The sequence below is a fragment of the Chelonoidis abingdonii genome, chromosome 18, assembly GCF_003597395.2.
Source record: "Chelonoidis abingdonii isolate Lonesome George chromosome 18, CheloAbing_2.0, whole genome shotgun sequence".
Classification (NCBI taxonomy): domain Eukaryota; kingdom Metazoa; phylum Chordata; order Testudines; family Testudinidae; genus Chelonoidis; species Chelonoidis abingdonii.
In genome coordinates, this window is record NC_133786.1 from 378,614 (window position 1) to 401,540 (window position 22,927).

The 22,927-nt window shown below is 42.1% G+C and overlaps 1 protein-coding gene across 1 annotated transcript in view; it reads left to right on the forward strand.

The window, feature by feature from the left end:
• LOC142047887 (nectin-3-like) overlaps positions 1-22,927 on the forward strand; it is a 39,425-nt gene that overhangs the window by 1,865 nt on the left and 14,633 nt on the right. Inside the window, exons 3-7 of the mRNA XM_075073430.1 lie at positions 3,039-3,152; positions 4,666-4,824; positions 5,434-5,786; positions 12,884-13,151; positions 17,698-17,815. Of these exons, the coding sequence (XP_074929531.1) occupies positions 3,039-3,152; positions 4,666-4,824; positions 5,434-5,786; positions 12,884-13,151; positions 17,698-17,815 (1,012 nt within the window). The remainder of the gene's footprint in view (positions 1-3,038; positions 3,153-4,665; positions 4,825-5,433; positions 5,787-12,883; positions 13,152-17,697; positions 17,816-22,927) is intronic.

Below are 22,927 nucleotides of genomic sequence, written 5' to 3' on the forward strand. Positions count from 1 at the left end.
TGCTGGTTGGCCCCCAGAACACTGGGCCACCCTGCTGGCCCCCTATCTGACTGGACAGGTGCAGAATGCTTACCACAACCTTGATCCTCACAAAGCCTTGGATTAGTCCTGAGTAAAAGCCGACATATTAGATTACACCGGCGTTAGCCTGGAGACCTACTGCCAGCGGTTCCACAAAGAACGGTACCTGCCTGGAGCTTGACCACAGGCCGTGGCCCAGCACTTGCAGGACTATTGCTGGAGATGGCTAAGCCCTGAGAACTTTACCAGGCCCCAAATAGCAGAAGCCATGGCCCTAGAACAATTCATGCAGATACTGCCGGCAGGGGGAAGAGAGTGGGTGCAATGCCACCGCCCCACTATCCTGTCCAAAACTGTCTCGCTAATGGAAGATTACCTGGCCATGGAAGGATCAGAGCGACAAATCCCCAAACCAGAGTGTACAGTTGGGATGGAGTCGGAATTCCAATCATAAGCAATTGAGGCCTGAGGTAGTGAGATCTTGGAACAAACGTAACACCACTGGGCCTCCACTGACCACTCGTGGGAACTGGGCAACGCATCTTACCCTGAGGGGGGAAGAAGCTTCCCCAAGTAAATCAGAGACTCCCGGACTCTGCGCGCGCACTGGAATGCCTAAGGACCACTGCTATGAGTGTAGGTAAGAAGGGCACTTTTGGAGAGAATATCCCTTTATGGATTCTGGCTATGGACAGGTGTGGACAGCAGACCACCGGGCTTGGGAAAAGGGCCCAGCTAAACTCCTGGTACCTGTACGGGTAAATGGTATTGACTCTGGCCATGAGGCTGTACTGACACATTTTATAGTCAGGGTCACAAACACAGGACCTAACTGGCCCCAAATGCCTCCTATCCCCCCCCCTTCTACCCCCACCCCTCAAATCCCTCCTACCCCCTTCTACCCCTGCCCCCAAATACTCTCCACCCGCCCCTCCCCTGAAGTACTTCCTGCCCCCCTTGTCTAGCTCCTGGCCCCCAAATGCCTCCTATCTCCCCCCTTCTACCCCCACCCCTCAAATACCTCCCACTCCCTTCTACTCCTGTCCCCAAATACCTTCCCCCTCTTCTATCCTCACCCCAAATATGTCCCACCCATTTTTACCCCCTGCCCCAAATACCCCCCCTTCTACTCCCACCCCCCACATCTAGCCCTCTGCCCCGAAATCCCTGCCATCCTCCCCCTCTTCTACCCCCTGCCCCAAATACCTCCCCCCTCTTCTACCCCCCCAAATACCTCCCATCCTCCCCCTCTTCTACCCTGCCCCCCCAAATACCTCCTAGACTAGAACATAATATGGAAAAAAGCAGGATTTTGTACTTAAACAAACAAACAAACAAGCAAAAAAAATTCCAGGCATTCACAATACAAAGTCAAGGAAGATCACCACCAATTAATTTTTAAAATGGATTCTGTAGTTTTGCCTGTACATAATTTCACTGAATTGAATCCTTGCAGACTGAATTGCATTTGCCCTTCTACATTTGAATACCTCTTCACGCTGCGTATTTAAACCACCCTCTTGTCTTGTGTTGTTTTTTTGACCTGTTTTTTTTGTTTTTTTTATTTAATAGAATCATGTTTTACTTTTAATTGTGTTAGCAGATTAAAAAGATACACATCAGTTTGTAAGTTTAGGCTTATAAAGAATTATGCAATGTTTGTATAAACTGGTTACAATATTTTATTTTCTGTGTTCAATTCCATTTTCTACATACTATTTTTGCTATATAAAATTACAAAACCCTTCTATGTTAAAAGAGCATTAATGTTATGAAGTCAAATACTTAGAAGTTAGCAAATACCAGAATACTAAGGTTGCCCAGGCATCGAATAAAAACATTTCAGCCCCCTTTACTTCCCAGTCCATGAGAAACTAATATTGTCCCAACCCAGGGATAAAACAAAATACAACAGAATTAAAAAAAAAAGCCCTGAACCTATAGATTGTAGCAAATTTTGAACCTGAGTCCTTGGTACATATATTGTACGTGCAGTTTTATTTTCATTAGGCCTGCTTTCCATCCACAAACTCTACCACTGAAGCTGATGGGAGCTGCAGGCATTCAGCGCCTTTGAACATCAGGTCACTTTTTGTAAGTACTGAATATCTGCGAGTCTCACTGACCTCAAAGGGGTTTGTGGGTGAAAATCAGACCATTGTTGTTTACGTGTCTAAACATGGTTTAAAGTGCCTGACTTTTAGGCAAGCAAGTTAAATATATACAGATCTGTAATATGTTGGCCTGGATGACTACAACTTTAGAGAAGGGAGCACGAACATAAATCCTGTCCACTGCAGAGATTCTATGGGAAGTTTCCCAAGGGAGTTTTCATCCTTCAGATAGATCTTAGTGTAAAATTGCTTGATTGGTTGCCTTTCAGAGCCAAGTCTTCATGAACAAGCTATTGCAATTGGTACATCACACAAAGGAAAGTAGTACCTTAGAGGCCTTTCTGAACTTGTTACTGCTGTTTCATTTTCGCTACATGGTCAGCAGATATCCAGTCTCAGAAGCAAAGCTGTTGTTACATTCAGTACAGTGTCTGTGCTTTTAAGTAAATCAAAGGCCTTCATAGAGGTTTCTCATTGATATTGCAAGAAATGATGAGAGAAATCATGGTCTTCTTGGTTGACATTCACATGTCAAGGTGTGCAAATTAATTAGGGGTTTGTGGTTATATAAAAAGGGATGTAAGATAATCAAAGGAAATAATTCTTTTAACTATAATTAATGATCAAATGAATTAATTCAAATAGTTTTGAGAATAAGCCAATGTATTACATTTGAATGGCACATTATACAATTGACTACGCCACTGAAGCTGCTAAAAGTTTTCTTGTGCTAACAATACAGTGGGATTTGATATTAAATTAAAAATGTGACCAAACACTGCTTGTGAGGTGTCAAGTAAATCGTTGGTGCTATCTAAATAGTAATTAGGGCTGCATGGCTGTCACGAAAGTCGCGGAAGTCACAGATTCCGTGACTTTCCACGACCTCCATTACTTTTGCAGGAGCCAGCGTGGCTGATCCCCTGGCCTCCAAGATAGCCACACGGGCCGCTGCTGGCGTGGTCCTGGGGACAGCCAAATCCTGGGACTTCTTACCTCACAAGAGAGCAGGATTTGGTTGGCAACCCTTTTTTCCTGTGCATTACCAGGATCCATTCCTCATGTGGACTGCAGCATTTGGCCCTCAGTTGTACAGTCATGGATAGTGATTCTGGGACCGAATGCATCTCTGGTGTAATTCCACTGCAGTCGGTGAAATTACAGTAGATTAAATTGATCCATGAAGCCTGATTTTTACCTCAGACGCATCAGTTCAACTCTGTCTCAAGTCCATGGGGGTTATTTATGGTTTTCTAAGGATATGGTAAAAAAAAATAGTGTCACTGAGAGATGAAAATAACCACTCTGAAACATATAAATCCGTGGAATGCATTTTGATTATAGAGGGTAGGAAAGAAGGTCCTCTCTCCCCCCACCTCCCATCGGCACATACAGACCACTGTTGCTTAAGTACAGAGTCCACAGCTGAGCATTTGCAACATAAAACAGAGACACTATCACCGGGTATTCTTAGAAACCTGACGAGTCCCACAGGTACACCTGGGGAGCTATTCTGTAGTGTACGTCTATCTCCCTTTAACCTTTGTAGTGAGTATCTGATTATGTAAATGGTGTTGACCCATACGTGGGGTTGTGAAGGAATTTCCCCCCTGGTTAGACTGGCAGACCCCCTTAGAGCTTTTCATCTCCCTCTGCAGCATGGGGCATGGGTCCCTTGCTGGTTTGAACTAGTAAATGGTAGCTGTTCTTTGGGTGCTTGCTCATGTCCATTGCACATTGTGTGTGTGCTCTCCACATGCACCGGTGCGGGATGTTTTTCCACCAGCAGTATCCATAGAGGAGCTGCTCCGGCCCCCTCTGGAGTGGCGCCCGCATGGCACGGTATAGGGGGTGCTGCCTGCTTCCCTCACCCTCAGTTCCTTCTTGCAGTCAGTGGCGGTGCATGGGATGTTTGCTACTCTTACTAGCGTTGCTTAGGCTTTGTTCGTATGGACTAGAGTTCTTGTAAAGGGAGTGTTTTATAAGGACAAGGTCCAGCTGCGGCCCAACCCAGCCTTCGTATCAAAGCTGGTATCTTCCTTCCACATGAGCAAGGACGTATTCCTGCCTGTGCTCTGTCCCAGACCACACAAGACTGGACGTCCAGGGGGCCTTGGCTTGGCAGAGCTGTATTACAGTCTATGTATCTATGCACTCCTACCTGCCTCCACAGGAACTGCTGGGAGTCACCTAATGTGGAATGGACATGATCAAGCGCTGGAAGAAGAAAAGACAGTTACCTGTTCCATAACTGGTGTTTTTCGAGATGGATTACTCATGTCCATTCCACGACCCACCCTCCTTCCCCTCTGTCAGCGTTTCTGGCAAGAAGGAACTGAGGGTGGGGGCAGCTTCCAAGTTTACACAGATCTCTGTGTGGGCAATCAGGCCATGCTCCTGTCTCAGGAATTCACTCCAGCTTGGGATCCTTGCTGCCCTGCTGTTGTCCTTTCTATGAGGTGATCAACTGAGGTTTGTGTGGTGACAGAATCAGTTTGTAACAGGTTTGTCTTTCACATTGTCCTCTCAGGCTTGCTGGCAGACTTGTCTGAGGATCTGACAGACGCCAAGCACGGGGACTACCCAGAAGAACACAGGCAAATCAGAATCGCAGCAATGGGTTGCCTGGAAGAATCACACTGGCAGCTTCACATTTCCTTGATCGTGCTACTCTCCATGCACACAAAGGGTAAGGAGAAAAAAGTGTTCCGCAATGTAATTCTGACAGGGTGGTGAGCTGAAAGATAACAGCTCACTGTTCAATTTTATTAGGAAAGGAAACGTTTAGCATGGAGAATCGCAGCTTAAGAATTTCCAAACCACACCGCACTCTGGGAAAGTACAGCATTTTAGCTGTCAGTATGGCGCTCCTCCTGCAGTGCACCCCGAAGGATCCTTTTGCGCACCCCACTTTGGAGACCACTGTATTAAACAGTTCAACTTAACTGTGACTCACCTACAATCTTTCAGTATTGGACATGTGGTTTGTTTTGGGGGATTTTTTTTTTTGCTGCTTTAGGGAATCTTACTCTGGCTCCCTAATAGGACATGACCCAGTTAAACCAAATGGCCAGAAGAAAGAGTAGAAGTACCTTTGTATAGTCAGTTTGCTCTCAAAGATTGAATGTGTGGTAGGAAGGTAGTAATCAGTGCACTGAGCCCTAACAAAACTTTGGATCCCAACACCCTGAACAGCTCAAGGTCCCACCTTCCCTATTGACAACTATGTTGGAATATGGTTCTTAAGTTAGTGATTTGGACCCATCTCTCAACTAACACAACATTTATTTGGTTTTAGGTGCCTTGGCTGGACCAGTTGTTGGTCCACATGTAACAGCAGTTTGGGGGAAGAATGTCACCCTGAAATGCATAATTGAAAAAAATGGAACAATAACACAAATCTCATGGGAAAAGATGCATGGTAAAAGTAAACAGACCATTGCTGTTCATCAGCCTGAATATGGGTTTGCCGTTCAAGGAGACTACCAAGGAAGAGTGTCACTTAAGAACAACTCACCTACTGATGCAACCATCATCCTACACAATATAAGCTTCTCTGATTCAGGAGAATATGTATGCAAAGCAGTTACATTCCCACTAGGAAATGCTCAGTCATCAACAACTGTAACTGTATTGGGTATGTTTGCTTTTTAATTTTATATTTGATTATTTTACCCCCCAAAACCTCCACAAAAAGCTAAACAAACTTTATAGGACTTGGCTACATGGAGACATTGTGTGTGGCAAGCTGCGGTCTGAATCTACAGCACAGTATCTTGCCACATAATGATTGGCAGTGTTTACCTTCCTGCTGTGTACTGAAAGTTCAGTAGTGGCGTTTGATAGATGTTTCAAATATTGTTAGCGGGCTCCAGCATCGTAAGGAAGTGATCGAGTTTCTTAATGCTGTGACTTGCAGAAGTGTACAACTTATTCTTCTGTCTCAAGTTTACTTTAACAATCCTCTTGGCTGACCTAGAAGACAACACAGAGCAGGTGTTGTAATGCAGTATTAGTTGCTTTGTGACTTTTTTTTGGTCGAAGTAGCCACATCCACGAGAGGACTATGAGCCTTTTGATTCAAATTCTGTCAAATAATCCAAAAGCTGAGAATAGTGTGTGCATTTTTGTTAAAAAAAAAAGTAGGTAATATGGTTTGGTCTTAAGTGCAAGAAGGAGAAAATAAACATTGAGTGATGGAATTAATATACTGGGCAGTGCTTGCTGAGTGAAGAGATTCTTTGTTGAGTGACAATAGGCTGAGATGAAATTGTTGCTACTTCAAAAGTTTGACAAATATGTGCTAAAATAGTGCAGTTAATTAAAAATAAACATTCACATTCTAGTATGTTTAATATAAACTGCATATGATTGAGAAAAATTTCAAGCATTTTTATTTAGAAGCTTTCTTCTCGAATTTTAGAAACAATTCAACTAAAGGCAAAAAAGAACTTTATCAAAGCTTGTTCTGAAATTTGGAATAAATAATGTAGCTGTTGAAGCAGCAAAGAATCCTGTGGCACCTTATAGACTAACAGACGTTTTGGAGCATGAGCTTTCGTGGGTGAATACCCACTTCATCAGATGCATGTAGCTGTTGACTTAAATGGAAAAATCAATATATAATTTAAAGGAGCTCTGTTCAGGATGTTTCAGGTGTATGGATCTGATGAGATACTAAATGACTATAGAAAGGCTTTTGATGCTGAAATAAGTAAATTGCTACGTACTGTTTTAAAAAGAAATGTAATGGGTCATTAAAAAATTAGCGAGGGTAGTCGAACAAATACGAAGTAGTTCTTTTTTTTCAAAAAATTGGGTATTTTAAGATCATAGAATATCAGGTTGTCAGGGACCTCAGGAGGTCATCTAGTCCAACCTCCTGCTCAAAGCAGGACCAATTCCCAACTAAATCATCCCAGCCAGATGGTTGAAGTAAAATCTTAACTGGGGCCTTATCTTACTAATTCACATTCTTATGTTTTCTCTTTGATATTAATGCCATTAACAGTGGTTAAAATGAATTTAGTTTACTTATAAATTAGTGATTTTAGCTAAAACGCTAATGACTAGAGATACAGGCATGGAAGAAAAAAGTGTAGACAAACCCTCTCCAATAGGAGGTGAAATGATGCATTGTTTCCATACTGTAAGTAATTTTGCTCTTGCCTGTAACATCTTTTTTGTAAAAAAGAGCAGTTGCATTTAAGCAAAATAAAAAGATTTGATAATGGAGAAATTCCTGAAAATAGCTGAATAATATATCTCCATTAAACAGTTTGAGCAATAATGTTAGGGACATGTTTGTTGTGGCAATGACTGTAACATAGCTCCAGGATGAATTTTTTTGAGTTGATATTTGTCTCCCAGTTACTCTAGTACACTAAGTCCTAGAACTGCTTCTGTGAAATATGGACTATTATTTTTTTGTGGGGCTCCACTTTCTATAGCTTGGATTTGAAGCAACAGTTCTAGTTCCTCAGTTACTTTTCTTCAGTAAAGAATTAATTTAAAAGGCTGAATGAGTAAAGCCTTGGCAAAGCCTAAGTAAGGTACAAAAGAATTGCTTGTCAGTTGTAGAGCTCTGTGGGTGAGGGGAAGAATGGGGCACCTTGAAAAAAAGTTGGATACGAAGCAATTGTTTGTCGTGAGTGCAATCAGGAAGGCCTCTGCCCTTCAGACTGTCATCGTAAGGACAGAGAAGGCTGTGATTGTGGCTTAGATGGTGCATTGTGGAATACCCATGAGACAGATGTTATGTGGGTAGAAAGTCTTCACAACTATAGTAACATGAAGAACAATACACATTTTGAGTTTAGACCTGACACAAGTCATGCTATATTTTGACTTTAACCTGTAGTCAAAGAGGAAGGTTTTTGAGAGGTGTGATAGCATAATACTATCTTGCCACATAATGCTGTGTTTACCTTCCTACTGTGTACTGAAAGTTCAGTAGCATGATAGGCATAATAGCACCTAGTGGACTGCTGATAAGAGATGATTTCCCTCCCCTACCTGTACTAGGATCCAGCAGAGACAATGATGAAGGTCCCCCCTGGCTGGAGGGTGAAGCAAAGAAGCAGCAGGATCTGTTGGCACCAGTGGAGACCTCGGTACTGGGACACTTAGAGCATCAGTCTACAAACATAGCTCTGGATGCTCCATCAGTGCTGCCTCTCCAGCATGCTGAACCCAAGTCCCTTTGGAATCTCAATAGGCACCCGTGGACTCAGGATGTAGAGACTTGCCTAACCGCCAGAGGAAGTATTCCTGCAATACAACTTCACCACGTACAGGAGGCTGGCAGAGCTTAAGTACAAGTGCCCTGCAGAGGACAAGGCCCAGCTCTAGGCCTTAGTAAATGAAGGAAAATTAGTGGCGAAGTTGGCCCTCCAGCTGAGGGCCCCTTCTGTGCAAGTACACAGAATTCATGTCCTGCAGATTTCTTTGCTTCCCTGCAGAAAAATGACTTTCTGGCAGGGAAGCAAAGAGAAGCTGCAAGAGCAGTCACAAACCAAACCCTAGCTGCGCAGGTACATCATTTCAGGCACCCAGAGCAGCCGGTGGAGAGGTAAATCACCCCAGGGCTGGGGATAACCTATCCAGTGGCTCCAATCCTGAGCTGGGATCTGCTGCTAGTCCCGTCTTTTCTGGAGACAGGAGAGGCCGAGACTTTCTCTTCCCCTGCAAGGAGTGACTGGAGCTGTCTCAGACTCACCCCCAGAAACCTCCCACCGTCTGCCGGAAGCTCAGCATCTTCCCCTGCTTCCTACCCCCATCGCTCCTCAGCTGTGAGGGGAGAGGTCACTACAGGCAGCTGCTCCCCCATCTCCCCAACCCCTGTGCGTCCAGACTTCCCATACCCAGACACCTCCATTAAGCCTTACCAGTACACCCAGAACCCCCTCCACATGCAAACCCCATGCTGGATTTTCTCGACCCCTGAGTATTTTTGCATCATGATTTACCAGGTACATATTTGATACTAACAAACAACGCTTATTTGAATTAATTCCACAGACTGTCAAGAAATTGTCTGGTTAAGACACATGGCAGCTTGTACCTTTTGTGATGCAGCATGCCAAGTTACACGGTTTCTGCTTGCAGGGATGGCTCAGAACAAGCACAGTCTAGGCAAGATTGTATCTGTCCCTCATTGAGTATTGGGTTGGCTCGGTTGGTGGAGGGACCTGTCCAAAGTATGTGGAGGAGTTCCCTTCACCCAACCTCCTGTGATTACTATAACTTCAGCTTATTCCTCATGAGGTGGGAGACACTGCTCAGCACAAATGGTGTGCCCAGCACTTGTCCCCATATCAACTTCATGGAATTAAGAGCAGTCAGGAATGCCTGAATACACCTTACTCCCTTCCTCAGGAACCAGTTTGTCATGGTCATGACAGACAATGTTGCATTGGTGGTATTATATAAACAATGAAGTGAGGGGCGAGATGCTGTGCTGAGCATCCCTTTGTGCTGAACCAGTGAAGTTATGGAATTAGTGTACAATGAAGAACGTGGTCATCTCACCCTTTTACCTTCCAGGTGTACAAAACACCAGAGCCAGCAACCTGAGCAGGCACTTCTCCCAGGTTTGAAGGTGAGAGTGCAACTCTGCGACCCAAGCATATTTTCATAACCTGGTGATTCCTGGAAGTGGACGTCTTTGCAACCACTGTGAAAATAGTGTGAAATTCTGCTCTGTGTAGGGGAGAGGAGGAGATCATCAGGTCATAGGAGTGCATTTCTCACCTATTGGACAAAGGGCCTTCTCTCTGCATGTTTATTGACACTACTGCCCCCAAAGTCTGCTGAACAAGATCAAGCGGGACAAAGCCAGGGTTGTCCTAATTGCACCAACTTGGCCAAGAGACTTCAATTGATTTGTCTCACTTTGTCCTTTCTCCTTCCAGTTATTGCCCATTTGTTATCCCACAGTTCTGGGCACTCTTCCTCCCAGAGCTTGACTCCTCGATGGTTCTTGAGGAATAGTGAATACTTGACAGAGGTACAGCACATCCTGTTGAACAGCAGAAAGATCTGGAGCAGAGCTAGCTACTTTGAAAAATAGAGATTTCATCACTGGTGTTTTCATTGGCAGTTTTTCCTATCCATTCCCCTCTTTGCTGTTCTTGATAATCTTTTGGAATTAAGAAGGTCAGACCTTAGCTTGAGTTCTGCCAAAGATCTGGTAGTAATCACAACTTTACCAGGGGTGAGGTTGGGGAGATTCAGTATTTGCATACCCTACAATGACAGAGTTCATTAAAGCACTGATAAATTTATTCCCACAATAAGCCAACCTACTCTGGTATGAGGCTTGAACTTGGTCCTTAACAGCTTCATGGAACCTTCATTTGTGCCTCTAGCTACAGTAGTTGTTTTCTATTCCCCTTGCCTATTAAAATGGCATCACTTCTGTACCTGTGCCCGATCGTTAGGGGCATTAATATTGGAGCCCCTTTACAGTATTAAGGAAAAAGTTTCATGACAGCCTCATCTCAAACTTCTACCTAAACCATTCTTCGATTTCCGCACTAACCAGGCCATTTACCTTTCTCTGTATGTGTGGTTCCCCCTCCCCCACTCCATTTCCCAGCCACACCAGTCCAGGGGAGAATCTGCATTCCATACTCTGAATGTCGGAAGGATGTTAGCTTTGTATCTGGACAGAGCCAGCCCATTTAGAAACTCTGACTGTTTCTTTTGTGGCTCGATCAGAAGAATATACACTTTCCACCCAAAAGACTTCAAAATGCGTTTCTGGGGATATTCTGAGTTGTTATAAGCTCACTAATGTTCTGTCCCTTTCTAGAGTAATTGCCCACTCAGCTAGATCTCAGTCCACTTCTGTGGCACTGTGGAAAAGTGTGCGAGTCACTGAAATTTGCAAAGTCACAACTTGATCACCAGTTCAGTTTTTCCAAACAATATGTCTTGGTACAGGCTTCCAGGTTAGGTAGTGCTAATGACAGTGCTGTTTTGTCAGCAGTCTTAAATCTGACTCCAAATCTGCTCCCTCCTCTGGATGCTGGTTGGCAGTTGTTTGAAGTGGAGCACCCATCAGGTCACTACTTGAGAAAGGAAAGTTGATTTAATTTTACAGGAACTGAAATTCTTAGAGATGGCTTGATAGGTGCTCTACTGTTTGCTCTTTCCCCCCTCTGCTTTGCAGTCTGTCTCTTGGTGATAGTGAAGGAACTGAGGGCTATTTGCCTGCACTGCTTCCTGTATTCTTAAGACGGGACATGAGATGGTCTGGAGCCATCTGCGTGTGCTGAACAGACACTGCTACCGAAAATGTCAAAGATGTACATGAAGTGGAGTGCATGTAGGGGGATTCACCTTGAAGAACTGGAGTTACTGTACAAAGTTGCTAACCTCTGAATCAACAAGTGGCATTATTTAGACAGTAGACTACTTGGATTAAGTAAGAATTCTACGTTCAGTCAAGAATTGGTGGGTGACTAACTGTATTCACTGGGCGGATGCATAATTCAACCTTATTCATAAATAAAATATACAAATGGACTTTAAGTTAATACTAACTATTTTAAGAATTATTTTCTTTTAAATATAAACTGCAGTAGAGTTGCTCTGGACACCTGAGTTCACAAAATGTTGGGCAGCTGGATATTCCCTGTTAGTACCTTGCAGCCTGTGAGTCAAATCAGTCTCTTATTTGTAACTGGCTTGACATTCATAAGTAGACTAAATTTCCTTGCACTTAAAAGTTTGATTTCCTCAGAGGCTTCCCTTAGTGTATAAGAGTTCAACCTCCTGGACGTCATTGATTCTTGGGCATCTCTTAGGTCTTTCCTGATCTTGAGTTTTTGCATGTTGATTATCTGATAGCTATATTTAAAAAAAGAGAAAAATGAAGATAAGTGAAAAGAATGTTTTGTGGCCAGAGCGTAATGCTGCAAGTCACACTGTTAACTACCAAAGAAAGGCTGAAGGACATAATGGGGTCTGATTTGTTTAATAGCTTGTGGAGCAAGAATCTTTAGTACTACTTTCTCTTTAACCACAAACAAACAAAACCTAAACAAACTAACCAAAAAAAACCCCCAACAACCCGTGGTATCTATGAAACTAGTTAGGTGATAGCACTTGAAGTAAACAACAACGAAGATTTGGGTTCTAATCACACTGGATATGTGTAGTTGTAAATAAGTGCATCATACATTTCTATGATATTTATTAAAAAAAACCCTGAATACATGTAAGTTAAACTACAGAATTGCTTAAGTAAATGTGTAAAATATAGTGTCTCTTCCTGGTTAGTTAAACCAGTCCCACCAAATGTAGCCTAAAGGCTGTATTTAGTTGCACTTCACATGTTCTAATGGTTACCAACGAATGAGCATCAACCTTACCTTGGTGATGGTGGTGGGGAAATAAAGTACAGATACAAAGCTAGAATAAAACAAGATTTCTTGCTTGCTGATTAAAATTTGACTTCTATCACTTTGATTTTGAATCAGTCCATCCTGGCAATGTGCAGCACAAGGATGTCAGAGCTGTCAGTTGTCCAGATTACTTTTAAGTATCCATTGTGTCATCAACTTTACCTGCTGATAAACAAATCTGCATTGAAAATGAGTTAGTAACTGTAAGTTATTGGGGATAGAATCATAGAATATCAGGGTTAGAAGGGACCTCAGGAGATATCTAGTCCAAACCCCTGGTCAAAGCAGGACCAATCCCCAACTAAATCATCCCAGCCAGGGCTTTGTCAAGGCTGACCTTACTCTTTAATAGATGGTGAAAATCAGACAGTAGCAGCCATTTGTAGAGCAGCCACTGGAAAACCTGCTGCAGATATTGATTGGGAAGGAGGTCTTGGAGAAGTGGAATCCAGTTCTACTTTATTTCCAAATGAAACCGTGACAGTTGTCAGTCAGTACAAACTCATACCCACCAAATTTGCCAGAGGAAGACTCCTAACTTGTGTTGTGAGGCATCCGGCTTTGGAAAAGGAGCTGAGATGTCCTTACACATTGGACATACTATGTAAGTATACAACAAGTTAACTGTTGCTTTTCTAGCTGCTGGACTGTCATACGACAACTAGGCCTTAGAGTACATTCCATCAGTAGATCTGCAAGCAGTGTACAAAGAAGGTCAGTATCATTGCCCCATCACACAGATGGGAGAAACAGAGCTAGGAAGAGGTGAAGTGAGTTCACCAAGGATTTGCAGCAGCCCACTGGCTGAGCTGGGAATAGAACCCAGGGCTCCCGAGACCCAATCAGTTGCCCTACTTGCTGAGACACATTGCTGCTTACCTTTTAATTAAGTTGATTTAATTACCCATTCAGATTCCTCCTATGTTTCTTCATGGACCCTTATTTTTTAACAAATGTGACTAATACTCAGATGTTGAAGCTGAAAATTCAGTTCCTCCTCTGAGGCTTTACAAGGACTTGTTATGAGCAAAATCTTTTTTCCCATTGAACAAGCAGGGCCACCCAGAGGGAGGGGTAAGTGGGGCAATTTGCCCCGGGCCCCACAGGGGCCCCATGAGCTGCTCTGGGTTTTCGGCGGCACTTTGGTGGCGGGCCCTTCACTCACGCCAGGTGTTTGGCAGCAGGTCCTTCAGTGCAGCGGAAAACTCGGGGAAGTGAAGGACCCACTGCTGAAGTGCTGTCAAAGCCTCGGAATGCTGCCTGGTTAGTACAAGTGCCACAAGTGGCGAGGGCAAGGAGAGCCGCGGTCGGCAGCACTTAGGCTGCTCTACTACCGCCACTTCATTCTTAGGCCAACAATTCAATGGTGCGTCCTTCCTTCCGAGAGGAACCCGCCACTGAATTGCAGCCGAAGACCCGGCCCAGCCCGTGGCCCTCTGAATCCTCTGGGTGACCTTGTCAACAAGAATTGAGGTATTTAAAAATACTTAGAATGGTGGTTGCCATTTCTATCACACTTGGAATAATACAAGTCATGATATCCCCAAAGAACTTCAGTGATGAAAAATGTTATGGGGTAACTGTGCTTAACCAGATCACTCACTATACTACTGAGAGTGTTAGAGAGAGCATGGATAATTTGAGAATCCCTCCACTTGGAAGTTCATTTTCTTTGTATATATGTTTGTTAAACTTGACGTCCCTAAAAGAAACTAGTGATAAAAGATGATAAATTACCAAGCCTCCCTCATTATTTGACCCTAATAATAATCTTTATAATTTCATAACTCCACCTTCTAGCTCAGCTGTAGAAATTTGCAGAGCTTTCATCTGTTAGCGATGTTTGTGTCTTTATTGCAGCAGATAAGTTTCTGTGTGTGACCAGATTGTTTTGGATTCTGCATCTTTACTATTGTTCACATCTCACAAGGAAAATTGTGGTACATATACTACTTCAATTTCAGTTCATTAACAAATACAACAATAAAAAGACCTCTTTCTAGCCCTTTCCTGGTGAACTTCTGGCTGCTTGAAAAACTCTGTCCTGATGGCCCCAGATTAAAGCCCTAACAAATGTAGAGCTTGTTTACAATGCCTTGCCGTTTGGATTGTGGGAGTGTGAATATCATTGTACACCAAGTGCTGAGCTGCAACTGCCCCATGTGGATACTGTGGGTGTGAACTAAGAGGTTCTTAAAACCGGACTAAATTAGTGTGAATTTAGGAGTCTCTTCATTCACACCCACGGCATCCACGCAGGGGATTTGAAGTAGAGCACTTGATGTGCAGTCCTTTTCACATTCCCATAGTCCAAACTGCAGTTTGAAGACATGGCCTTACATATCTCCCTAGATTGACTACTAATAATGCGGTGCTCTGATGGCCTGATGACTTTGACAAGAGTTGCCCCCAAAATAAATTCCAATCAGTTTCTCCCCATTGAAGAGTAACTGTAACTTGCCATAAAGAAGTTGAATTTCTTAAAACCTTACATTGTATGCTATGTTGGTCATTTTGATGTGCTGTTACAAACTTCAGTCCAGAGAACCCAAAATGGATGCCTAAAGTTGGGCTATCAAATATATGACCAGAATTTTCAAAAGTCCAGAACATATTGGGGTTCCTAAGGATTAAAAATGTTAGCTTCAGTCATCCATTTTGAAACACAAACTTTAACACTTTAATGGGTGTGCAGGAGAGGGGGAAAGGAAACATGGGATGTAGATCTCAGAATAGAAAATATTGATGGGTTAGAGTAACTTAATTACTACTTCAGAGAAGCAACTGAGTGGTAAAAATATTTTAAAGATACTTTCTCTCCTTACTGAACATCAGGCCCCTTGCTGTAATCTGCTCTATCAAAAAATTAAATATTTACCACCAGTTTCTAGTTGGTGGCATAAATACATGACCAAAAGAGAATTTTCAGTAAATTTAAACACCCGTTTCTTTTTATGGTTACCACTGGCAATCGATTTGGTGCATTCGGGATGGGAATGATGTTGAGACTCTAGTATAATTATTGATTTTTTGCCTTCAGTCGTCTTGGGGAAATACCATAATAAATAAACTTATGGTCTGAGAGTGCCATTGATAGTAAAATTGTTAACATGGAATCAGGAAACATTTGAAATGGTATTAAAAAACTAAAATTATGACCTATTCCAAGTAATACACAACCTCCTTTAACATAGCCTTACAGTATCCTATCAAGTAAACCCACTGTTAACAATTTGTAAGAATTGTAAAGAACATTTTTGAAAGACAAGTATGTGCTATTCAATCAATGAACTTTTAACAATTTTAGAACAAGCAGCAAAGAGTCCTGTTGCACCTTATAGACAAACAGATGTATTGGAGCTTAGACGAAGTATGTATTCACCCACAAAAGCTCCTGCTCCAATACGTCTGTTATTCTATAAGGTGCCACACAGGACTCTTTCATGCTTTTACAGATCCAGACTAACACGGCTACCCCTCTGAATTTTAGAACAGTCTGTATTGGAGGATTGGCTGGTTTTAATGTCTATGATTGAATTTGGAAAGAACTTTAGCTTATGTTATGCATCTTTTCCTCAGTATTAGAAACGAAGAAACGTTAACACCTTCCAAAACAAATTATAAAAAGATACAGGATTTCATACTCATGAGAACTTGCCTAGAGTTCTTTAAAATTGTGTTGAGCATGAATAGAGAAGCAGTTCTGCTTAGTGCTTTGTTTCAAAGTATACTAACAGTCTTTAACTGAGTTCTGAATCTTTGCACTTGAACCGAGTAGAGTATTGTACTGGAGTGGTCATAAAAAAATGTAAGAATGAGGAGCATGTTGTGAGAACTGTTAATACTCCATCTAGGACTTGTGTCCTGATACGCGAATAAGGAAGGAGGTTATCATAAGGTGTTTTTTTCATGTGTAAATATAAAATGCAGGTTAACTGAATATTAAGGCACTCCTGTTGAGGAAGAATATCAGTTTTTAAACTGCTACTCCCTGCATGTCATTTGCATTAGTACACAGTATGGAGAGAAAAAAGCTGTGTCCTTACATTATTGGTAACAATAGCTAAAGAGAGACCAGCCTAATAGAAAATTGCCAGTCTCTATAATGTAACCTTTCTGGCCTACCCCAGTAGCAACAACCAATATGCATAACATGCCTCAAACATAAATTAATAACACTAAACTATATAAGAGTTGGAAAACTGTGGCTTTAGTGAGAAGAGAGAGAGATTTCAAGTCCTGCTCTCCTTTTCACCCTTTGTGCCACCTGCATTTGGAGGACGTAGTTGAGGCTACTGTCCTGGACTGAGCGCAACTATCCTGCTCTGAATTCTGACCTCATATTACTTAAGTGTGCTATACCTTTACTTTTTACTGTAGCAGACCGTTTCAGTTGGTGTGTCAATTATATCTGCATGTTTACACTGTGTTGTAGAATACTGTGAATTTGCCCCAAGCATCCCAGTTGAAGCCTTCCAATAAGTGTGTATTTAAAACTGTCAGACATTTTCTACAGCTGGGTTAGTGTGAGATTCTGTGGGCAAGGCTGCTGTACTGAGGGGTGGAAAGAAGTTGGGAATATGGGATTCAGATTGAAGCCATTATCACTATTCATTGCTTGTTGAGTCCTTTGGGGAAAAAAAAATTAAACACAGAATACGCTAAAGTTCCTTGTTGGTTTGACTAGTAGTATTAACATAGGCACAGTGCAGGTACCTACTACAGTATAAATCATTAGCCAGAAGTTACTCATGTCATATGTGCAATTCATCATTTACCACCGTGTAAATGAATTTTTTTGAATTCACAGCATTTGGTATATTTTAACTATTGAAGTTAGCACTGCATCATGCTAAAAATTGACATTGTTGACATAAAGACTATATAATTAACTCCGCTTTTTTGAGTTAAAAAACTAAAAACTTATGGGGCCCACTGATTTGCTTTATGTTAAGACTCTGATGCCAACTACCCATGTATATGTGTAATTTCCTAAGCTTTCCAGGTAGGACTACCATTGCTCATTGGAGATTAAGCACTGCCATACTGTTAGTTAAATACAACATGTAGACATGTCATTCTAAGCAGTGCGTCTCCTTTTTAGTAATGTACTTTGAATACTGGAATGTGAAATGTCTCGTATTTTATAGATGCCCCTGAAGTTTCGGTAACTGGGTATGATGGAAACTGGTTCATTGGAAGAGAGCATGTTCAGCTCCGGTGTAATGCTGACGCAAATCCACCACCCACGGAATTTACATGGACCAGGTGAGTGTTCATGAAAACAAAAGATGAATTTTCCATTTAAATACACAATCAATATTTTAATAAAGGAGAGTTTTGAAGGGTGTTACTTCCTTACGACATAGTGGAAACAAGGCCCTTTGACTGCTACTAACTTGTCTGGTTTCAGTACATGACTAATGCACATTCTGTGTATTAGATATGACTGCTATTGAAATATGTCCCATACTTATGCATCAGACATATGGATTGAGACATGTGGATGTTGTAAAGAAAAATATTGGCCTTACGTAGTTGATGGCTGCTAAGGAAAGGGGAGCAGTAGCAATTGGGGTGGGAAAGAACAAATGAAGAATGATTGTTACTCTGAAGTCTGAGCAGTTACCAATGCTTTAGAATAAATCCACTTATTTTTATAAATGGAATCACTTTTTTGACAGGTGATTGTGATATTGAGTTTCTTGGGCTTAGTGTAAGACATTGTAAGCACCTATTGTCCAGCCTTCCTCCTCCGTGTGAGTTGAGGATGTGCATAAAGCAAAGATGCAAAAAAACCGGGATATTATTTGAATAAAATTATATAACATTGATATTACATTGAAAATTGGGATGGAAAACACTTGAAGTATCATTTCAATCATCAATTTTACCATGCTCTAGTGAAGAGTAAGGCATTGTATCTACTTCCAAATAAGCTGCATGAGATGGCTCCCCTCATGACTCAAAACTTAAGTCAACCCATGTTGATATCTGATATCTCTGTATGGCTTCCTGTTGTGTGATAAAAGCAGTATTTCATGATTCCAATATGAACTGGATGCCTTTACTGAGAGTCCTGCTGCCTGCCATCTGTAGTCTTGCATGTTAAGTACATTCCCCTGGAGGGAGCCACCTCCGGAGCAAATATATGGCCCAAAAAATGTAACTTCCCTTTTACTTCAACTTCACTTGGTCGGTCTGTCTGAAACAAAGAAAATAACTTGTGAGAGTGTTTAAGTGTATGTAATGCACAGTAATTGTGCTATGAGAATCACTGATAGTAACAGTGCTATAAGAAGCATTAAAGATCAGCTGTGGTATCACCTTCTAGCCTCAAGTTGCTTCCTGGATCAGTTAAAAGAAAAAAGACTAATAGTTTTAGCTTTGTCTTTGTCTACACTGGAACTTCGTTGGCAAAACTTTTGTCATTTAGCAGTGTTGTGCGTGCACACACACAGCAGAAGTTTTACCAATGAAAAGCACCAGTATGAACAGTGCTTTGTCGGACTTCTAGCGGCACAGGAATGTCGCTAAAAGCTGCCTGGTGTAGACAAAGCTTTTCAAAATTGTATTTGAAATGTGTGGTTAATAATAATAAAACATATAACCAAAGTTTCTTGAATGAAACCTAGTAAACGCAGAACAAAATATGCTATCCAAGTATAATGAAGTCATCTCAACTGGATCACATTTAAACCAATTGGATTAAAAAAAAAAACCCTCCTAGCCTCTCCAACATGTTATGATGCAGGTTAAAAGTAATAAGGACAAATAACTAATCTAGTTTTAAAAGATATGTTAACCTTCTCACTAAAGGGGCTTTCATAACACTTAAACCAATTCCCAGATTTAATTTCATTCCTCATGTGGTATAGATAAGTCTAACACAGTTTGTAAAAGCAGAGAAGTTAATTTCAAGAAATTGTAGATTAACTTGTATACAAATTTCTTGTAATAAACTCTTTGGCAGAAACTTAATCATTATAAGAATGCTGACTTTAAGAAGTTGAGGTTGCAATTTATTGGTTAGTATATTGGGCTACAGTGCAGAGGGTCAGACCGCTATTATGCATGGCTGGAGAGCCGGGTCACGCGTGGGGTATTGTACTTGCTTCTGAAAAATGTAATGGCATTTGGGGAAGGCAAAGTTAGAATCTCATCTGTACCTCTTTGTCCCAGAAAAAAATTCAGTTGAAGTTGATTTCAAATCCAGTTTAAATTCTGAATAATGTGTTTGAATTGAACTGGTGCAGAATAGCTATATTTTTGCGTTTTGTCCACTGAATTTTAAGGTAAAGGGACTAAGTTATATTCTCAATAACAGTAATAACACATGCTGAGCGATCTTAATAACCTGGAAGTAGATGGACAAATCTGTACACAACAAGGTTAATGAATCCTTGTTTGGCTGGGGAGGTGACAAACGAGTGTGTATTGCAGCTGTGTGTTGTGTTCACGCAATGAAATGACAATAAAAGTCCATGCATGTACAATGCGAAATAACTAAGTACAGATTTGTGCATGTTTAGCCACTTGACTCCATGTAGGAAGACTTTGAGATTGGCAAGGAGGATAGCTGTTAAGCTGCAGAAATAAAAACATTTCTATAGTTGTCTAGCAATCACTGGCCTATAGTCAGCAAGATCTCACATGGAAGAAAGTCTGAGGAGTTCATCACTGCACATGTTGAATTTTTAGGGTGGTGTTGCATGGCAGAGTGTGTTGACATCACTCATGGAAATAACACGCACGCCCGCACACATCTTCTTTTGAGTAATTCCCTTGGGTGCTCTACGTCAGTAATGCTGCTGCTCCTGCTCCTCTGATATCAGCGATGTTTGTCAGTGGTGTCTGCACTATGCCTCTCACTTCATACCCCAATAAATGTCAGTGTCTTGCAACAGAGCATCTGTGCCCAGCAGTTGAACTATGCAGCTGGCTGCCCTTTGCTTCTCTTGCCTTTGTCATTTTAGTTTCTTCTTAGTTTTTTTTCCTGGCACAGTTCACGCTTGAGGGGTCATCCCTCTTTCCTCTGGGTCCTTTTCTCCTCACCACCCTCACTCCCGGCCCTCATCTGCAGCCCAGTGTGGGTTAGGCTGTAGACCCTGGACTTCAAACCTTCCATAGTGCCACAAGTCCTTCCTTGAGTGATGGAGATTTCAACCTGCCTCTCGCTGCTTGGGAGAAATCCACATTCCTCTAAAGGTAAAGTCATTTAAGATTTAAAAACATCTAAAAATAGAGGTAAGAAAAACTACTTTCCTATTATGTAGTGCTTTTTGAGACTCACGTGGTGAGAGACCCAAATATATGGTTCTTTTGACCAGCTGTCCTTCCAGCAGTAACCAAGATGCTAGATCCCAAGGAAGGACCCCATTCTCCAGAATCAGACGAAAAAGAGAGAGTCACTTCCTGGTCTGGGTCTGAAGAGACTCAGTCCAAACAGATATTGCTGAGGCTCCCTTTCCTGCAGTACTGTGATCACAGAGCATACCTAGAAGTCATCTAGAGAGTTTCTGACACTGACATCTGACTCAGCCTTCATTTTGAGAGTCGGAGCAAAGTCTTATTGCACAGAAGTGGTGAACTCCATCCACTTTGCACTCTGTATGAATGAGTCTACAAAAGTATTATCCTTCCAAGAGGCTCAGTATTTATTCTCTCGGCTCTCTGGTGGTCAAGACCTTTTAATGAATGGAACAGACTGCATTAATCCGTTCAACACACATTGGACAAGGATCTAGAATGATTGATCTACTGGGTCATAAATGCTAGTTGGTCTCTGGTAGTTCAGAGTGGCTTATTATCAAATCCTGATGGCTAATGTACTTCAGTTTATAAAATATTCATCTTACTGAAAATGTGCCTCAGAAGCAGAGAGAACAATTTCAGGCCTCACTGCAGGAGTCAACAGCTGCCATGCTCTCCAGGGTGGTACAATTGCAGTTGCATATAATGTCTATGGTTAGGCAGTAGTCTGTGCCAACCTTCCTACTGTGGTTTTCAGCCTCCCCTGGAGGTACAAAGTACTGTAGAGGACCTTCATTTTGAGGCCCACGTTGTTGAGTGACAACTGATGGGTCCCTCCATTCTCTGAAGAACTACTGGGTGACTCTAAGTTCTCTAGTGGCTGTATACTGCAACTAAAAGAATAACATCAGTTACAGAGAACTCAACATTTGCCCAGTCTGCTACCAGCCTATGAGAATGGCTGAACATCCCGTCTTGCGCACACAGAAGAAACCTAGATTCCTAAGGGTTTCCCGTCCGCAACCCCCAGCCAGTGATAATCTTCAATGTCTGTTTGATCCATTGGTTGATAGTGTAAACTACTTCTTGCTGTGGATCTACATGCACTTATTCCCCCTCACCATTATGGGATTCTGTCTCCTATTACGATCTTCCTGGGAGCTCATCACTTTGGACAGATGGATCCTCGAAGCAGTTTTCACAAGCTTCTCCATCCAGTCCACCCCATTCCTGTTTAGGGCCCTTCCACAAAGACTTCTTAAGGCAGGAGGTAATATTCTTCCTGGCTGTGGGGAAGAGACATGTCCATCAGACTAATTGTGAGAGGATTCTGTTTCATCAGGACAGAATTCTCTCTGGTATTTCTTGTTCAGAAGCACCCATGAAGGTCGGGGAGCAGACCAATTTGGCCTCAGGACTTAAAACACTCCATCAGCTCTGATCGTTCGAATATGACCAGGAATTCCCTCTGCTGGGAGGTTTATTCCTTAACCTTCAGGATCTTGTTTCCATGTCACATTCATCCTCACAACAAGCAATTCCCATGCGTTGTGGTAGGCAAGGACCATCTTCCCATAAAAAGGTTCTGCACCACCAATTATCAAGAACATTCAACCTCTTCTCTCCTATCCAGGAACTAACACCAGCTTGGGACCTCACTCTAGTATCAACACTTTGAGGAAACCTCCATTTGAACCTGTGGGGAGTTGTTCCTCCTTCATTTGGCCCTTAAGACCTTATCCTCGTAACATACTTTGGCCAGGAACGTAAGAGCTTGGAACCTGATGTGGACCACCGAATACAGTGTTCTCCAAATAAGGTGACTCAGTCCCTACGTCTTTCTGAATTGCAAGTTAAGCAGGAGTTTAATCTACCAATATTTATGCCGAGCCTCACTCTAACAGAAAGTGAACCACCATCACTTTATGTTTAAAGAGCTCTTGGCTTTTACCATGAACGAGTAGGCTTTTTGGGTTTCCCTTGACTTTTCATTCTCTGTTGCAGAAGGAATGAAGGGACATCTGATCTGCATCCAGGGGCTGTCCAATAGAGTTGAAGGTTGCACCCTCACGTTCTAGATGAGTTTCATTGTTAATCTGCCTCCTCCCCTGAGACGTACTCATTCCA